This window comes from Echiichthys vipera (assembly GCF_963691815.1).
Source record: "Echiichthys vipera genome assembly, chromosome: 23".
Lineage (NCBI taxonomy): Eukaryota > Metazoa > Chordata > Actinopteri > Perciformes > Trachinidae > Echiichthys > Echiichthys vipera.
This window is the reverse complement of record NC_139848.1, coordinates 6902258-6920354: the sequence shown is the minus strand read 5'-3', so window position 1 is coordinate 6920354 and position 18097 is coordinate 6902258. Positions and strand designations below refer to the sequence as shown.

The 18097-nt window shown below is 42.6% G+C and overlaps 1 protein-coding gene across 1 annotated transcript; it reads right to left on the bottom strand.

Moving 5' to 3' along the window:
* Positions 1–16603: 16603 nt before the first annotated feature.
* On the bottom strand, positions 16604–17662 carry sox1b (SRY-box transcription factor 1b; the record flags this gene model as incomplete). The annotated part of the gene is made up of 1 exon (XM_083937893.1): positions 16604–17662. The coding sequence occupies one exon, from the start codon at positions 17660–17662 to the stop codon at positions 16604–16606; it is 1059 nt and encodes a 352-aa protein (XP_083794019.1).
* Between the last annotated feature and the right edge of the window lie 435 nt (positions 17663–18097).

Below are 18097 nucleotides of genomic sequence, written 5' to 3'. Positions count from 1 at the left end.
AACTCGTGGCTGCTGCCTCGAGGACCTTCAGTCTCTTTACATGGGGTGACTGCACTAACCACTGTCCCACCGGTCGCCCCGGCCCTGACCTTTTTAAACGAATCTTACACAAAATGGAGTAGATAATAAATACAGTACACTGGGGAATATTTGTAGCGGTGACGTAATTCACATTTGGTGCTGTAGTGTGCAGAACAGTGTGTTGGTGATTGACATGGCATGTAACGAATGAACAGATCTTTTCTACTTTTTCGGGTATAAACCCCCACCCGGAAAGATCGCTACAGTCTTTGAAGCCATTTGTCCTAGTGGCCAATTGGTGGAATTGCAACTGCGGGTCCGTCACATGATGCCCCAATATATTTTCCCATAGACTTACATGACGACAGAGACGTTTTTAAGTGAATTGATATGTTTTTTGAGCATCACACCCCCCTCGGAATGACAGAATTTGATCCAATAACATTTGGAAAGTCCAGAAGAGCCGCACGATTGAAACATTTAGTCCCCATCTAAGAGCGCTGAACCCTGAAGTAGTTTGCTCGGTCGGCGGAAGTCTCAGGCACGCTGCTCGATGGTAATTAATGAAAGTCAATGCAAAAAAGGTTCGGAGTCAAACTAGTTTGCGTGTGTGTTTGTATCCTGTCTGAATGTCTATTTGTGCCCTGTGCACACACACAGATTAATATAGATTGTGTGTGTGTGTGTGTGTGTGCCCGTGCCTGCCTGATTAGATGATTATTTCGAGACGAGATAAGTGGGTGAAATAGAGACTCTGTTGACTGTTGTTCAGGTAATCAACACACACACAAAGTCGTGCCACGCCATGCCAGATTGCATTACCTGTCCCTTTTCATAGACACATAATGAGATCATGGAAACCCTAAACGGATGGATGGATGGAGGGGGGGGGGGGGGGGGGGTGACATAGAGAGAGAGAGAGAGAGAAGAGAAATGACCGAACAATTATGAAAAGTTAAAGAAAAATATATATTTCTGCATCAAAAGTAAAAAACAATCACCATTTATTTCAAACTGTTCAGCCAAACAAAGATTTAAATGATCTAAAAATAGATAAACGTTCCCATGGAAAGTGAGCGATGGATAAACAGAAAGAGAGATTAACGGAGAGGGAAATCTGGCTGCCTGTCAGCTCAGTTCACTGTGTCAATTTGTCCAAACAGAGGAGGCTAGGGTTGCAGTGGAGGGCCAGGTAACAAGAGATCTAGCAGACCACACCTATGCAGCAGGTATGAGCCTTATCCCAGCTGCTTCACATGCACACACACTTTCAAACACTGGGTGTACAGTACACGGGCAGTGGCTGTTGTTCCTGGCTCTCTAAAAGTGAAGCAGATAAAAGCTGCGTGTTCCTTTTTAAAACAGAAGACTCAATAGATTTGAGAGAAATGAATACAAAGTGAGTTTGTTCTGCTCATCACACTCTAACTTTGTATTGTCCAGACTCTCAAAGTACTTGAATGCAACACTTGACACAGGAGATTTTAATCCCGGGGTTTAAATATAGATGGAAATGCATTCACCTGTCAGTGTTTTTAAATTTCAAGTTGTCTCAGGTACAGCTCCTAGTAAGTGTGTGTTAAGGGTTGACAGTGCATATGGTCAATATTAGCTGAAACTAGTTTATCCAATGCTGAGATATTTTTTTAATTATTATTAAAGGTCTATTGGCGTTAACTTGTCCATTTTATGCAAGTAGCGATGGCTAAATCCTTTTCATGTCTTCCCTGCAACATTGTGCGTTTTTATAAAACTTCAGCCCTTTGTAGTTATTACAGACAGGGAGGTTATCTAAAGAGACAAAAAACATTTTTTTGCACCAGGCTGTAAACATGTTTATCTCTGCTGTGAAGTCGAGCATTTTACCATGGAGGAATAATGGGGATGGACTCACGGTTGGAGCCAGCCTCAAGAGGCCATTTGGCTTCATTTTTCAGCCCTGGAGGTTACCGCTTGTTGTAAATGCAAATCAGACCATACCCTAAATCGGTGGTTTTCAAAGTGGGGGGCAGCAAGGGGGCGCTAGGGGGGCCTCAGAAAATGGGAGGAAAGATAAGAAAAAAAAGGAAAATCATAATTATAAAATATAATTTATAAATATAGAACATATCAAAATGTTATTTGCATGCTCATCTTTCTGATTGCCTGCCATCAAAACATCACTCATGACGTCACGTGGTTTGCACCATTTCTCAAGCTGCTTTGCTCCTCAAGCTAGCAAGCTAGCTCAAAACGGACAGGGAGCAAAGGAACAGACCAACAGCCCTGCTGTGGAGGACATTGCTGCACATACACCTAACCTAAGGTATGAGGCAGCGTACATTAAGTATGACTTCACAGCCATGATTGCCCCAAATGTGTCGTCTGTCTGGAGACCTATGAAACTTCACCGTCACTTGATACAAAAACATCCTTCAGAGGCTAAAAAAACCTCAGACTTCTTCAGACATAAAGAAGAGCATTTGGTCAGGAAATCTGCTGCATTCACACAGCAAGTTTCTGTGGGGGCCCTCTGAAGGCATCATTTTTAGCTTCGCACCACATTGCTCGTGTAAAAAACCCTCACACAACCAGAGAGGATTTGCTTTTACCAACAAACAAAAACGTTCTTAAAGTTGATGTGTGATAATTTTGTAGCATTGTCCGTGGGTTTGCAAAGGGGGGTCCCCGGCCAGAAGCTAATGCTAATGCTAATGTTTGGGGGCCTTGGCATGGAAGCATTTGGGAACCCCTGCCCATAATAGTCTGTAGCTTAATTCCATTTGCATCTTTTTTTTTTTTTTTGTATTTGGTCGTGGATCAACGGTTACGGTTAGGGAAAGATTGGTGTCGTGGTTAAAAGTAACCAACACTCACTGTTGATATGATATGAGGTACAAACCAACACTATCACACACTTTGCTGACCCATCCATGATTGTTGGAGTATTTTTTTTAAATCCTTTTTAAGATCAGAAGACACTTTTACTTTTTGCAACAGTGATTCGAAGACACAGCAACAAAGCCATCACAGCGCCGCCCACACCGTTTGATTGACAGGTGATCTCTAGGAAGTGCGGAGCCCCCAAAAAATAAACCAGGATCTTGGAGATTGTCAGTGTGATGTGCCTGCGCGTCTTTAATCCGGCGTGTCGTGTGAACGCGGGTGCCAAACCTGCCACACTGATGGATTTTCAAACATCACAGCAGCGGAGACAAGGTGGCTTCCTGGACACATTTGTACGGCTGCCTCCACGCTTCATCACGCGGCTTATTCTCATCATACTGCCCTCGGTTAACGAGCTGATGCAACAGTCAGCAAGATCACTCCTTTACTCCCCTCCTTTTCGTCTTCCCTCCTCCGTTCCCTCCTTCTATTTCCTCCTCCTTCCTCTGTCTCTTCATTAATACTCCTTTCTTTACTTTCTGGTGCCGTTTAATCCTTCATCACTTCTCTCCTTCATCCTCTCTTTATTCCTCTCTTCCCTACAATCAATTACCCGCTCTTTTTTCTATTATTCAGTCCTTTCTTTTTATTTTTCCTGTTCTTTCCATCCTACTCAAGTTTCTTATTTCTCTCTTTAACAGTCGTTCCTAAATTTCTTTTATTGCTCTTTCCTTCTTTCTTTCTTTTTTCCCGGTCTCTCCTCAATTTCTTTTTCATCACTCCATCCTCCCACCCTCCCTTCCTGTTTCTTTCTTTCTCTCTTCTTTTAATTCTTCCACTTTATCTCTCTCTTTCTCTTTCCATACTTTTTCTTTCTGTTATGGAATGTGTGATGAGCCTCCAGCTAATCCCATCCCTAAAGCACCTTAGCAACGCTCGCTAAGGGAATTTGGAGGGAGCTACAAAAAAAAAATCATACACACACACAGACACACACACACACACACACACACACATAAATATATATACACACACACAGAGACACGCACAAAGCCCAGCGAACAGCCCCCTATTGGCAGCAAGTGGATTCAGGGATGCACTAATACATCTTCAAATGTGCTTTTTAAAGCGTTTGGAAAGGCTCTGTTGTCGGGCGATAACTCCCCACCGGTTAAAGGATGGATGCTCCCGTTGTGTTTCAGCACCGCTCTACCCTCCCTCTGTTTTTTCTCATCCTTCCACATCCCTCGCCATCGCTCCCTCCTTCCCGTTCTCATCTCCACCGAGCAAGTTGTCAACTTTAAGAAAAAACAAAATAACAACAAGAAAAAGTTTGTGTCTTAACAACGGCTGCATTGTGTAAAGTTTCCTCCTGAGGATGTTTGACATGAGTGGAGCGCCTGCAAGCTGGGGTTCATCCTCTGCTTCTGTTCAGAGGCTCAGACGGCGTCGTTCTGTTTAAATAGTGGTGCTTTTATAACACACGGCCGATCGTAACGGAGGGTTCCAGCGATATTCTCTTAGAAAAACTAATAATTGTGAATATTTTATGCTGCTATTCCGGTTAAAAAAGTTTCATTAATCAATATTTTTATATCAACAACAAATCAAATAACTATTCATGATGTGAAAGGTGTAATTGAGGTCAGAACGAGGTGGGAAACACGAGCAGATTTCGGATAAAAGCACAATATCAACATAAATTGGATTATAGATGCTGTAGTACTTAGTGGTAATGTTCACACCTGGATACTTTATGTGCATGCATCATGAATCATCATGTATACATGGCGACACTACAGCAAGTTTATCGTTAATGTTGAGACTAGTCCTGATTGATATGACCATATATATTGTCCAAACGGTATATATACATATATATACATATATGTATATATATACATTCTGATCCTTGCACGTTATGTTCATTTTGCACTAAAGTTCTTAATAAATTGAGCAAATATTCAGTATGTAACGTTTTTAGTTCACACAGAAGTATACAAAAAGTAAGCTGTACCATATGGTTATCTCGTATAGACTATTAATTTATCAAATTAACAGAAAACACGCTACATCGTTATCTACAGATATCGACCTACAGTATATTGTGATATAAGTTTTTGGCCATGTAAATGTAAATACAAATAAACATGGTGACACTGCGGAACTTTATGGTATAAATTGGGGTAGAGGCTCTATTATACTATTATAAAACGTTCCTCTATTGTTGTTGTATGTTTAGGGTCTGCTGCTGACCTTCACACATGCATGAGTACTATAAAGACCCTGATATACTGTACTCTGTACTGTACAGACATGCATGAGTGCTATAAAGACCCTGGTATACTGTACTCTGTACTGTACAGACATGCATGAGTGCTATAAAGACCTGATATACTGTACTCTGTACTGTACAGACATGCATGAGTGCTATAAAGACCCTGATATACTGTACGCTGTACTGTACAGACATGCATGAGTGCTATAAAGACCCTGATATACTGTATCTGTACTGTACAGACATGCATGAGTGCTATAAAGACCCTGATATACTGTACTCTGTACTGTACAGACATGCATGAGTGCTATAAACACCCTGATATACTGTAGTCTGTACTGTACAGACATGCATGAGTGCTATAAAGACCCTGATATACTGTACGCTGTACTGTACAGACATGCATGAGTGCTATAAAGACCCTGATATACTGTACTCTGTACTGTACAGACATGCATGAGTGCTATAAAGACCCTGATATACTGTACGCTGTACTGTACAGACATGCATGAGTGCTATAAAGACCCTGATATACTGTACGCTGTACTGTACAGACATGCATGAGTGCTATTAAGACCCTGATATACTGTACGCTGTACTGTACAGACATGCATGAGTGCTATAAACACCCTGATATACTGTAGTCTGTACTGTACAGACATGCATGAGTGCTATAAAGACCCTGATATACTGTACTCTGTACTGTACAGACATGCATGAGTGCTATAAAGACCCTGATATACTGTACGCTGTACTGTACAGACATGCATGAGTGCTATAAAGACCCTGATATACTGTACGCTGTACTGTACAGACATGCATGAGTGCTATAAAGACCCTGATATACTGTACGCTGTACTGTACAGACATGCATGAGTGCTTTAAAGACCCTGATATACTGTACTCTGTACTGTACAGACATGCATGAGTGCTTTAAAGACCCTGATATACTGTACTCTGTACTGTACAGACATGCATGAGTGCTATAAAGACCCTGATATACTGTACTCTGTACTGTACAGACATGCATGAGTGCTATAAAGACCCTGATATACTGTACTCTGTACTGTACAGACATGCGTGCAGTTCTCTTGTGTTCCCGTGTTCATTACAGCTGTAAGTAAACGATGAATGTACATCACTCAGACCTTCGCAGCGACAGTTTGTGGACAGCAAAATTATAATTTGAGTTTCAGAGTGAGGTGAAAGAAGAAAATAAATTAACCGTGATTGAAAGAAACATTATGATTTTAAGTGAGTGATTCAGCTTCTCTAATTGAATTGAACGTATTATTAAACTCATTTGATTGAATTAGACAAATGAATGTTAACATAACGTTCTCAGTGCTTGTACGGGTTAAGGTCCAGATCAGGTTTACACGTTAAACATGAATGACAAGTCTGTTATTCATTGTCTTTACCTGCTTTTCTTGTTCAGCCTCATTACCTTCTGACTTTAACGTTATGTTCATTCAACCTCCAGCAAATAAACACGTTTAAAAAGTAAAGATGTGTTATATTTAAATATGGGCTAATCACAGTTAACACTCTGTGTGTGTGTGTGTGTGTGTGTGTGTGTGTGTGTGTGTGTGTGTGTGTGTGTGTGTGTGTGTGTGTGTGTGTGTGTGTGTGCGTGTGCGTGTGCGTGTGTGTGTGTGTGTGCGTGTGTGCGTGTGCGTGTGCGTGTCACATTCTGAGGCTATAATGAGAATCTGTAAATACCCTCAAACTGAATCCCTCTCCATGTTTAATCTGAGTCCACAACTACTGGCTGCCAACACAGATCATCCTCCTATGCACACAAACACACACACACACATACACACTCACACACACACACATATGAGTAGACACACATCCACACGCACACACCAAACACATGGATATCGTTCCTGAATATGCAACATCCGCAAATGACACAGAAAAAGGAAACGTACAGATGAAACTATATATTCTGACAGATCATCCACACACACACACACACACACACACACACACACACACACACACACACACACACACACACACACACACACACACACACACACACACACACACACACACACACACACACACACACACACACACACACACACACACTAGAAGGCCTGTGGAAGTGGATCAGGGAGGTGGGTGTGTGTAGGAATCTTCAGCCAGGCTATCGCTAACAAGCATGCTCCTCTCTCTCTCCTTTATACAGCAAATCCCTCTACTCCACACCGGAGATTAGCATATTGTTTTACCCAAATGCAAACACACACACACACACACACACGCTCTGCTATACGAACACTTAAAGCTGCATGGCCCAATTGAAAAGCTGGAGTCAGTATGGTCACCGGGGGGAAATATCTACTAAGGAAATGATGAATTAAAAAAATGCTCTTTAACAGCAGCAAGTCTAGCTTTCACTGTCTAGGATGAAATCTTACTCAGTCTTCTCTCTTGTTCTTTTTTAACTTAATCATCAAATAAAGTGCTTTAGATGTATTAAAGAATAAATAAAAATACACTAAATAAACATGTTCAGTTTCAGTGTATGACGATTCAAAGACATAAAATAGCTGTATATCACCATAAGCATCTTTTTCTGCATCAGGTTATATGTATTGGTCTGGCTCTAAATATGTCATACTGTTGGGGAGTTTAATCTAAAACAACTGTACCAATTCTTTTTGTCTATTGTCTGAATCTCTAAAGTAACAAACGCCTTTAATGTAGTGTGTTAAAAAGTATAACACTGCCCTCTAAAATATAGTGGAGCAGAAGTATAAAGTAGCAGAAAATGGAAATACTACACAGTACTTGACTAAAAGTACATTACACCAATGCAACACTATGAAATCAAGTCCCAAGCTTTAATTTACCCTTTAAAGTTGTACTCCATAAGAATTGAGATAAGTTGTTTCTGGCGGCCTCTTTGGCGGTAAGATGTAACTGCAGGCGAGCCTGTTCTTTCAGAGCCTCCATCGTGTCACGTTCATGGTCACTATGTGTGTTGACTATTTATTTTTTTGCTCTTTTGTACACTTTATTGAAACACATCCACCTCTCTACTTCCAGTCCATCCCCTATATTTTACCTTCTTAATCCACACACACACACGCACACACACACACACACACACACACACACACACACACACACACACACACACACACACACACACACACACACACACACACACACACACACACACACACACACACACACACACACACACACACACACACTACACTACAAGCATGACTGAGAAGTTGAGGCTCCTGATTTCCGAATACAAGTGAACGCAGCGTGACGTCACTAAGGCTTTGTTCACACTGAGGTCTTAATGCATGATTCCGATTTATTGCTCAAATACGATCTTTTGTTTCGCTGCTCACGCTCCTGAATTGACCCGCGTGCACACTTGATCATTGATGACATCACGCCACAATGGTGTTTACGGAAGCGACCATGGCAACGGCAACCGGACTTTATGGCTTAATGCTAAAAACAGTGTGTGGCGAATACTAATGAGGGCTAAAACTGCTGCACTGCTGTCCTCCATGTTTCTTTTGATCCTGTTCCTGTCTCTCACCTGTGGCACACTTTATTTTCTTTCTAATCATCTTTATTTGTCATTCATTTACAAAACAGAATGACGTCAAAGTCTCATTAAATGCAAAAAATCAGATGCAGAAGCACATTTAAAAGTGGCCTAATACTGAATGGAAATGTGGAAATTCAATGCGACTGGTGCTGTTCACACTGTGAAAAGTGAATCAGATATGAGTCACATATGAGGGGTCACTGTAACTTCAGTGTGACCTGGCAGCCTATTTACACCTCAGATTGAAATACTTGGCAAAAAGGCAAGAACAAGTGGTTTCATTAGTGTCATTAGTCATATGATCAATCACCATTGTTTTAACTTACTCTTGATCGATAGGCACTTAAAAGTAAATTAAATAGATGAATATCTTACGTAGTACAACTTTAAGATAATCAAAAAAGCCATTTTGTGTTTTTTTATTCCCCAACACAAAATATGTTAGCTTTAACATTTGTAAACAGGGATTTTTAATTGTAATTAATAACATGTATTCATTATCCTGACCATGATCAACCATCTTCTGTCCTGGGAGAGGGATCCCTCCTGTGTTTCCTCCATGCTTTGCCCAAATAAGGACCAATATCTCAGAATCAGACGTTAGCCTTGTCCGCATCTGATTGGACAGATTTCCATTCTTAGCTTGTTTCACTGAGGAGGGTTTTTCTAAATGTTAAGAAGTCAACATCGGAGACACACACATCTATAAAATGTGTAGTCTTTAAGTTTAAAACATAATCCAAAGGCACTGAATGGGTTTTTTTTGGAGTTTCAGCCCAGAATTTGTCCGCATTGGCTGTTAAATATAAAATATAAAACATAAAAAAACACAGGCACGCACACACAGGTCTCCAGGTGTCAAACATCACTAAATAATTACGGCGCCATTGCTGGTGATTGGCACTAATTGACCAGTGTTTTTGGCAGCCAGAATAGTGGGAGGTTGGAAAAGACGTGAACCAGATCTCACCTGCAGTCTGCAAATGACAGAGTTCTCCTCCGCGAAGGTGAAAGGGAGAGAGTGGTTCAGGGGCCTCTGGGATGGCAGGAGACCTTTTAACTCCAGTGATTACTTGAGCCGGGGCTACAGTTGTAATCATGTTAGTGTTTCCTATTCTACTTCATTCCTTCTCCTCCTCTCTATCCCCCTCTTCTCTTTCTTTCTTCTCTGAAGTGGCTGAACCCTTCTGGAAAGCCACTGTGGTGTACAGACCTCCTTTTTGCGCCTGCATTTGTTATTGTTTTAAAAATAGAAACACTGGACCTTGTTTTTCATGGTCCAGTGTGAACTTTTCCTGCTTCAATGCCGTTTTCTTTTGAAGTTTGAATGACATACATGTGAATACTCGGGGTATTTAGAGCAGCAGGGGAGGATTTAGCTTTGTGACTTACTGGATTTGGGTTTGGTAACGTGTTCGTTTCAGCACCTGGACAGCTCCGGAGTATGATTTTCAAAAATATGTTAAGTCTTCCTTTATCAATGGCATGTAGGCAACAAACAAGAGTAGTAGAGCAGTGCTGAGAAAACGTAGGCGTATGTTGGATATTTTTCCAGTGGAAACAGTAGTGACAGGTAGTGTTGTTTTAGGCGGTCTGTTTTACTTTTAGTCTAGTCTAATTTTAGTCGACTAAAAGTCTGAGCATTTTAGTCTAGTTTTAGTTAAAGAAAATTGTATATTAGTCTCTTTTTAGTGATGCAATTATATTTAACGCTAACTCTAACGGTAACGCTGACCCACAGCAGCGGCAGCTTCAGAATCTAAATAATGCGCGATGAGGATTGAGGAAGTGACGTCGCCCGGACGCGAGACTGGGAGAAAACTTCAAAATAATAATAATAATAACGTGACTAAACGAGACGAAACAACGTTGGCAACCAATTCTCGGCCTTTGGTTGCCATCGGTTGCAACCACTTTTGAACCTGTTGCAAAGAGTTGTCAAGTATTTAATTAATCGCCGACTATTATGATAATCTCTGAATCATTTTGAATAATTTAATTAGAAAAAAGGTCCAAAAATTCTCTGATTTCAGCTCCTCAAATTTAATATATTCCGGTTTCTTTGCTCCTCTTTGACAGTGAACTGAATTTAGTTGAGTTGTGGACAAAACAAGACATTTGAGGACGACATCTTGGGCTTTTTGAAACACGGTTTTATTATTTTATGGACCAAACAACAAACCGATACTCAACAGAATTATCCACAATAAAAAGAATTGATAGTTGCAACCCTACACAAATGTACAGTATATATAATGTGTGTATATGTATCATAATCATTATGATGTATGGCTTCTTACAGAGTTTTAAATTATTTTAATACTATTACCATTTAATCTATGCATGAATATGATTTTAAAGACTCCAGACATTTAGTTTTGCACTTCTGGGACACGCATGACATGAATTAGAACAAGATATCTTGAATTTTAGTCCCTGGTTTAATCCTGCACTTCTCATAATGCAACCAGCATGTTTTCATTATAAATTGGTCGTCTGCAGGCCGAACATCCTCAGCATGTCATTCTCCATCACTAGTGAACTGACCTTTATATGTCAGACGGTGAAGGTCCGCTCTAATGTGTAGCTGCTACGTTAAAAAATCTTTAACCACATAGTAACTCGCGCTAAAAGCAGCAGCAAACACACATAGTCAAGTATAAGTACCTCAAAATTGTACTTAAGTACAGTGCTTAAGTAAATGTATTTAGTTATTTTCCACCACTGCGGCCCCGATGTGATTAACAATTATCGCAAACCCAAAGCACAGAAAACCCAGACAGTAAAACCGTCATTGTAAAACCCCTTAGACGCAGTAAAGTGGTGCAAAACCTGAAGGGGGAACATTTCCATTCAACACACAGCCAGCGAGGGAAAGAAAGAACATTATCTGAAGTAAAATGCCTTGAAATGAAGCACAAACTGTGTCCTCATGGTTCCCAGTGGTCCTGTTACGTCGCACTAAGGCGTCCTTGCTGCCGGTGGGCGGGGCTCCCCGGTGCCTGTCTGAGCAGACGGTGTGTGATGATTATAGGACCCTGGGGAGATCCAGGGGGTACTCCCTAATTGATTGTCATGAAAGGCCCTAATTGAATTGAGCAGCATGGTGGAACAACACACCATGCAGTCCGTTTGATGCCTGATGTTAAAAAAAAACCTCAAGGCAGTGTCTCCGCAGTAACGTCTCCATGAGAGTTGTGCGGGGAAAAGTTCTTACATCAGCCGCAAACAAAGTCGTCTTTGAGTCACGCCGCTGTGAGATCACAGTTGAAATCCGTCACACGTGTACAAGTGAGAAACCACCGCATCATGATGAAAAATACTGCTGTGTCACTTATTTGAGCAGTTCACAATTAGGATCATTTTCTTTACCCTCTATACTCACTACTGTATTAGAGAGACTGTCAATATATTTTACATGTTTTACTGGAATAAACAGAAGAACTAGTTTGGTAGCAAGCACAAAAAAGAATGAAAGACACACAGAAATTGATTCGCAAAGTGTAAAAAGTGATATTTATCTGCAAATAATCTCTTGGCAAACAGTGCCCTGGTTACCAGAGATGGTACAGCAGAGTCCTGTTTGCCATCCCCTCCTTAAATCACAACAGTTTATTCACACTAAATTACATTTATCACTCACAAACTGAGTAAAGCAGTCCTACACACAATATTTCATATTTTTTTTAATAGATTTCCAGTAGATTTGGCTCAATATTCACTTTCTACAGTGTTAAGAAACTGTAGTTGATGCCAGTGTATGAATTTTGTCCGATATATAGATTCGCTCTTACACTTTATTTTTATTCTTGTTTGATTTGTTTATTATTAATTCAGTCGTCAGTTTCTTTGTAACTCTGGCTGAGCAAACTTTAGTTATTATTCTATTTTAGACGTTTTTCAGACCGACATTAACACACAAACTCTCCCTTTTTTAATGTTTCGAATGCTAACAGTGGCTGATAGAGAGGGAAAAAGAGAGAAAAGTCTTTTCAGGCGGAGTGATGGAGGGAGTCAGACAGAGCAGCGAGGCTCCCTCAGCACCAATAGGTCTGCTTTTGGAGAGAGAAGGGGGAGGGAGAGGGGAGGAGGGGGCCCTCGGATTAAGAGGCTGAAAAATGGTTAAAACGTGTCAACGTGTAATTGCACGATAAGGCCCCCTCGCGAGGAATCCGTTGGCCCCGTTGCTATTTTCTATGGCGTCCCCGCTAATCTCCTCGCGCCACATTCGGTCTTGTGCAATCGGTCCCCCGTAATCTCCCATGACAGAACCGGGTCCAACGTCGGAGGTGAGGGTTTTTATAGGAGGAGAGGGAGGGAAATATGCGAAGGCGTGATAAACTGATGCCGATTAGCCACGTTTAGGACACCGGGAGCACGCGGGATAGGGATGGGGATGGGGGTGGGGAGGGGGAGGGGGGGTACACAGGGTTATGGAGTGGGACGTGCCAGAGGAGCGCTGTCCAAGCATGTGCCAAGCAGAACATGAGGAGAGGATGAAAACTTGCCGACACATGGCTGTGGATGTGTGTGTGTTCAGCCCCCCCCCCCCCCCCCCCCCCCAGCCTCAGTGACAGGAGCATCCCGGGCTACAAGGCCGAGCTTTCTTTGTGATTAATCCCAAATATCTAATTACAAACACTGATTCTTAACCTCATGCCTTAACCGTGGTGCAGATATTCATCATTTGTGTGTGTTCTTACCTGAGCTTCAGCGAGGACTCGTGTGAGGTGATCATTTTGATTCATCACAGATTATAATTCATTTTCAGGGATTTGATATTTGGTGTGTTTGGAGGAAAGTCTCCTGACATACCTTGAGGTGTGGTGATGGATGCTCCTCACAATAGATACGTCCATTTTCCAGTTTTGTGTCATCATACTGAAGACAATATTAATGAAACAGCAGGCAGTAATTCCAGCTTTACCACACAAACTGAGTTATAATTAAATAGTCTAATTGTTTCTTTGCTCGCTCTTTTAAATTGTTGTAACTTCCCTTTAGTCCCTGAACAAGCTCATGTGTATAAAGACTCTAGAAACCTTAAAAAAGACGAGGTGATCTGCTGACATCTCGGGCTCTTCCTCCTGCAAATACTGCCTGACGTTCTTTAATGTCAGTTTATTTATGGCAAAGTCTGAACAACAGATCTTTTACAGCCTTGTTTCAATCACACCGTACATGTTTACGTCACTTAAATGAATCAAAGATCAATCGCTGTAAATGTGGAATTAATTTCAAGATTAAGGAAAAAACTGACCGCCACTCAAAACACTCTTGGCGAGTTCGCTCTGGAGGTTTGTTCATGTGATGTAAACACAATGACAAAACAAACATTCACATGTGTTCATGATCAGTCGTGCAGTAAAATGTAAATAAAAGGTTAGTGTCTTTTCCTACCCACCACAAACCAGAAAAATATATTTATGTTAAGTCGTTTAAAATGACCGTATCCTCGTGTTTGTTTGTTGTTTTAAGAAACTAAAGTTATCAAACATACGTACTAAGACATAAAGACATGTAACACAACCCACTCACGCATCAATCCTAATTTTAAGAGCAAGCACAAACCCAAGAAATGTGCAGAAATCTGATTTAAAAGAAATAAACCACATGGTTGAGGACTAATAAATACCTTCAGTTTAAACAGCTTTATTATATGTGAGTCGCCTCCACGCTGCCCTCTTGGTTTTAAGTCCAGACCCGAGTGGGAATTAGCCTGATAAAACCAGGGGTGTTGTTTGCCGGGCTTTTTGTTGGGGGTGACCCCCGGGCTGCCCCGGCTTACACCATGACTAATCCCCATTCTCCTGCAACACAAAAACCTCCTCTCCTCACCGTCTCCCTCCTCCTCTCCGCCCTCCGCTCATTCAGCCCGTCCTAACCTGGGGCCTCCAGTGATTCAGCCGTCAAATTTAGAGGAGGAAATAATTTAACAACCAGGAGAGTCGCACACACGGATGCAGGTTTTGAGCCTCGGGGGGGGGGGGGACGGGGGGAAGATTTGGGGGAGCGGTGGAGGTTGAAGTGGGAGGCCGGCGGAAGAGTCTGCGGTTCATTCACCAGCGGATCCTCTTGTTGTGGGATTTACTTTTGTTTGAGATCTAGATTACTGAGGTCATGACCCTGAGTCAGGTCACATAAAAGAGAAACTTGCGTACGATATATAACATTAAACCGCGGATAGATAGAAACGCATTTTCAGCATGGGCAAGCTGATGAATGTTTGTGACAAAATAATAATAAGTGTCAGGAAGGCTAGCTCATGGGTTTAGCTTTTATAAAATATCCTACATGTGTTTTACAAGAATGCAAAAGAATGCATTAAAATAAGAAATCAACATATAACACAACATAATTCATGAAAATGGAATTTATCCTTTTTGTTTCATTGCATTTGCTTTTTATGTTTTGGCATTTTTTAAAAGTAAAGATAAAAATGTGCGGTATTTTAAAGCGCTGGTGTCATCAAAAACGTGGCTCGATTTAAAATTATAAGCAAATGGAAAATTAGACGTTATTATTTCTAATATTTTAAACATTTCTCAACTAAAAAATCCTCAACCAACAAGTGTTGAGTGCAACCTTTAACCGTCCACCTACAGAATATGAGAACCCTGTGAACAAGTATTTATGGTGGGAATAAAAGACTGCACATCATTTAACAATTACGGATTTCATGAAATCTGGAAACTCAATGTCAGGAGAAAATGTTTTTTGTAGGCCTGCAGATATTTTATTTCATATTCTATTTCCCACAGAAAAGACCTTAATGTGACACATTATGACGTCCACCATTAATTTACAGTGATTAAATGCATTTCATCAGATTTGTGCCAGCTTAAAAAATGGTTTAACAGATTTTACAATTTTATTTTTTAACAGATTTAATTTTATCTCAAGAGAAAAAAGGCAAAATTCTAATTATTTATCATTCAATCATGTTTCAATTTAAGAGTAATCATTTTAAAGTTCAAGCTGATAAATAACCCTGTGAAAAAACACGTCTGCCTGTAATTGTAATTATTATATAATTTGCATTTTGACCAGATTTTTTTTTACTGTTTGCCACGACTTCATTAAACCCTTTTTCATTTCAACAATAAAATCATTTAAAAATGTATTTCAGAAATGGATTAAACGCGAATAAACATTAAATATTAAAGGTGCAGAGTGTTTTAAAATCCCCTGCAAATAAAGAAACACCTCCATGAACGTCACACTCTTCCTGTTCAACACACTTTGTTTCGTTTCAACCCTAAAACGAGGCTTTGCATTTGGTAAATTATGTACAATTTCATAAAAGTGTTTCCAGTAGGCCTATTTATTCACAATTTACAAGATTTTACAACAACAAAAACAAATGCAAATTACACCGACTGACTCACATGTTTACAAGCATTAAAACTGGAAATCAATTGAAACGCAGCCCAGAAACTTCTTTAAAACACATCCTCCACACCGCCCTCCCTTTATTATACGCTCCCCTCTTTAAACGGGTCTCAGGTCCTCAAACACACGCAGCCGGTGCCTTTAATCCCACAGAAAAGTCGGAAAAATAACCTTCACAACGCACCAGCCTTCACGGGTTATGATTGAAATCGTGTCAACACTTGGCATGCTCTGTTCCAGAGAGCGAAAGTAAACCGGATGCGCTTCCCTTCAGCTCGGACACACGGAGCTCCATCACTGAGAGCAAATCGAAATAACAATACAAAAGTTTGTTCAAAGTGATTGCATTTTTATGGCTCTAACCGCCTGTAATTTACAATTCATCAGCAGCCTGCGCCCACATCTAGCTTCTTAAATATTTGGTTGTGGTTTGTAGTGCTTACACATGTAGAGATTTAGATATGCGTCAGGGGAACCGTCCCGTTTACCGGAGTGGAGCCGCTGCTCTGGTAGTGCTGCGGGTGGAGCACGTGCAGTCTGCTGTGAACGGAGGAGTCCCCCGCCGCCTCTCCGGGCGGCAGATACATGCTGATCATGTCCCGCAGGTCCCCCGTAGGGCACGGCGGTGCGCGCGCCGTGGAAACCGGGGGGCTCACGCTAGGCTCAGATTTCACAAGGGACCCCAAAGTCCCCCCGATAGCCCCGGACACCGGGGACACGCCGGAGCTTTGGTGCTGGTGAGTGTAGCCGGTGATCCCGCCGTAGCCCGGCGGGGATGCGCTCATGTAGCTCTGAGAGTTTGAGATGGGGCTGTAAGATAAGGCGCTCATGTCGTACCTGTGCACGGGCTGCGGGTTGTGCGGGTGGTGGTGCGGGTGATGGTGCGCATGCGGGTGGTGAGGGTGAGCTCCGGTGCCCGGGTGTTGCGTGTATGCCAGCTGCGCCTCCTGCATCATGGCGTGAGCCGCCGCCGCTGCAGCCGCCACCTGGCCCGAGTATGTGCCGTTTGCCCAGCCGTTCACGTGCGTGGCGTAGCCCGCGTTCGCCCCTGCGTGGCCCCCTCCAGGGCTCTCCAGGCGCTGCCCGCCGCCCATCCCTACCCCGGGTGAGCCGAGCAGCCCGCCGGCCAGCGAGTATTTGTCCTTCTTCAGCAGCGTCTTGGTCTTCCTCCGCGGCCGGTACTTGTAGTCCGGGTGTTCCTTCATGTGCATGGCCCGGAGCCGCTTCGCCTCGTCGATGAACGGTCTCTTCTCCGCCTCGGTCATCACCTTCCACTCTGCGCCCAGCCGCTTGCTGATCTCCGAGTTGTGCATCTTGGGGTTCTCCTGTGCCATTTTCCTCCGCTGGCCCCGGGACCACACCATGAAGGCGTTCATGGGTCTCTTGATTCGGTCCTGGGGGACCTTTCCGCCGGCCCCCCCGCCTCCTCCTCCCGCGTGTCCCCCAGGGTTGGATGGGTTGGTCTGGGGCACCACGGGGGAATGTAAGTCCGTGTCCATCATGATGCTGTACATTCACCTGGTCTTGGTAGGACAAGAGTCAGACACACGGAAACATTCAGGCTGGCCCGCGCGCAGCTAAAGCCCCGAGGAAGAGCGAGATGAAGAGCGAAAGAACCGGAGGGATGAAACGGTGCAGTCTCAGGGTGAAATCCACGCAGGGAAACTTGCTCCGCACTTCCCCTTTGCGCCTTTTTTCCTCTCATCCGCGAGCGCCCACAAGAATAGCACGCGGCTGCCGGAGCTTACTTTGGATGAAGCTGAACTGGGAAAAGTTACCGGAGCGTGCTCGGGCCGCGCGCTCTGACAGCAGCTAAATGAGCGAGAGACGGCCAATGGAGAGGCTCGAGCGCAGACGTGATTTGCATGCAGGGGCTCGAGGTTCTGGTGACGTCGGAGCGCGAGACCTAAAAATTACTCCCTCTGTCATCTGTTTTGTGTGTGTGTGTG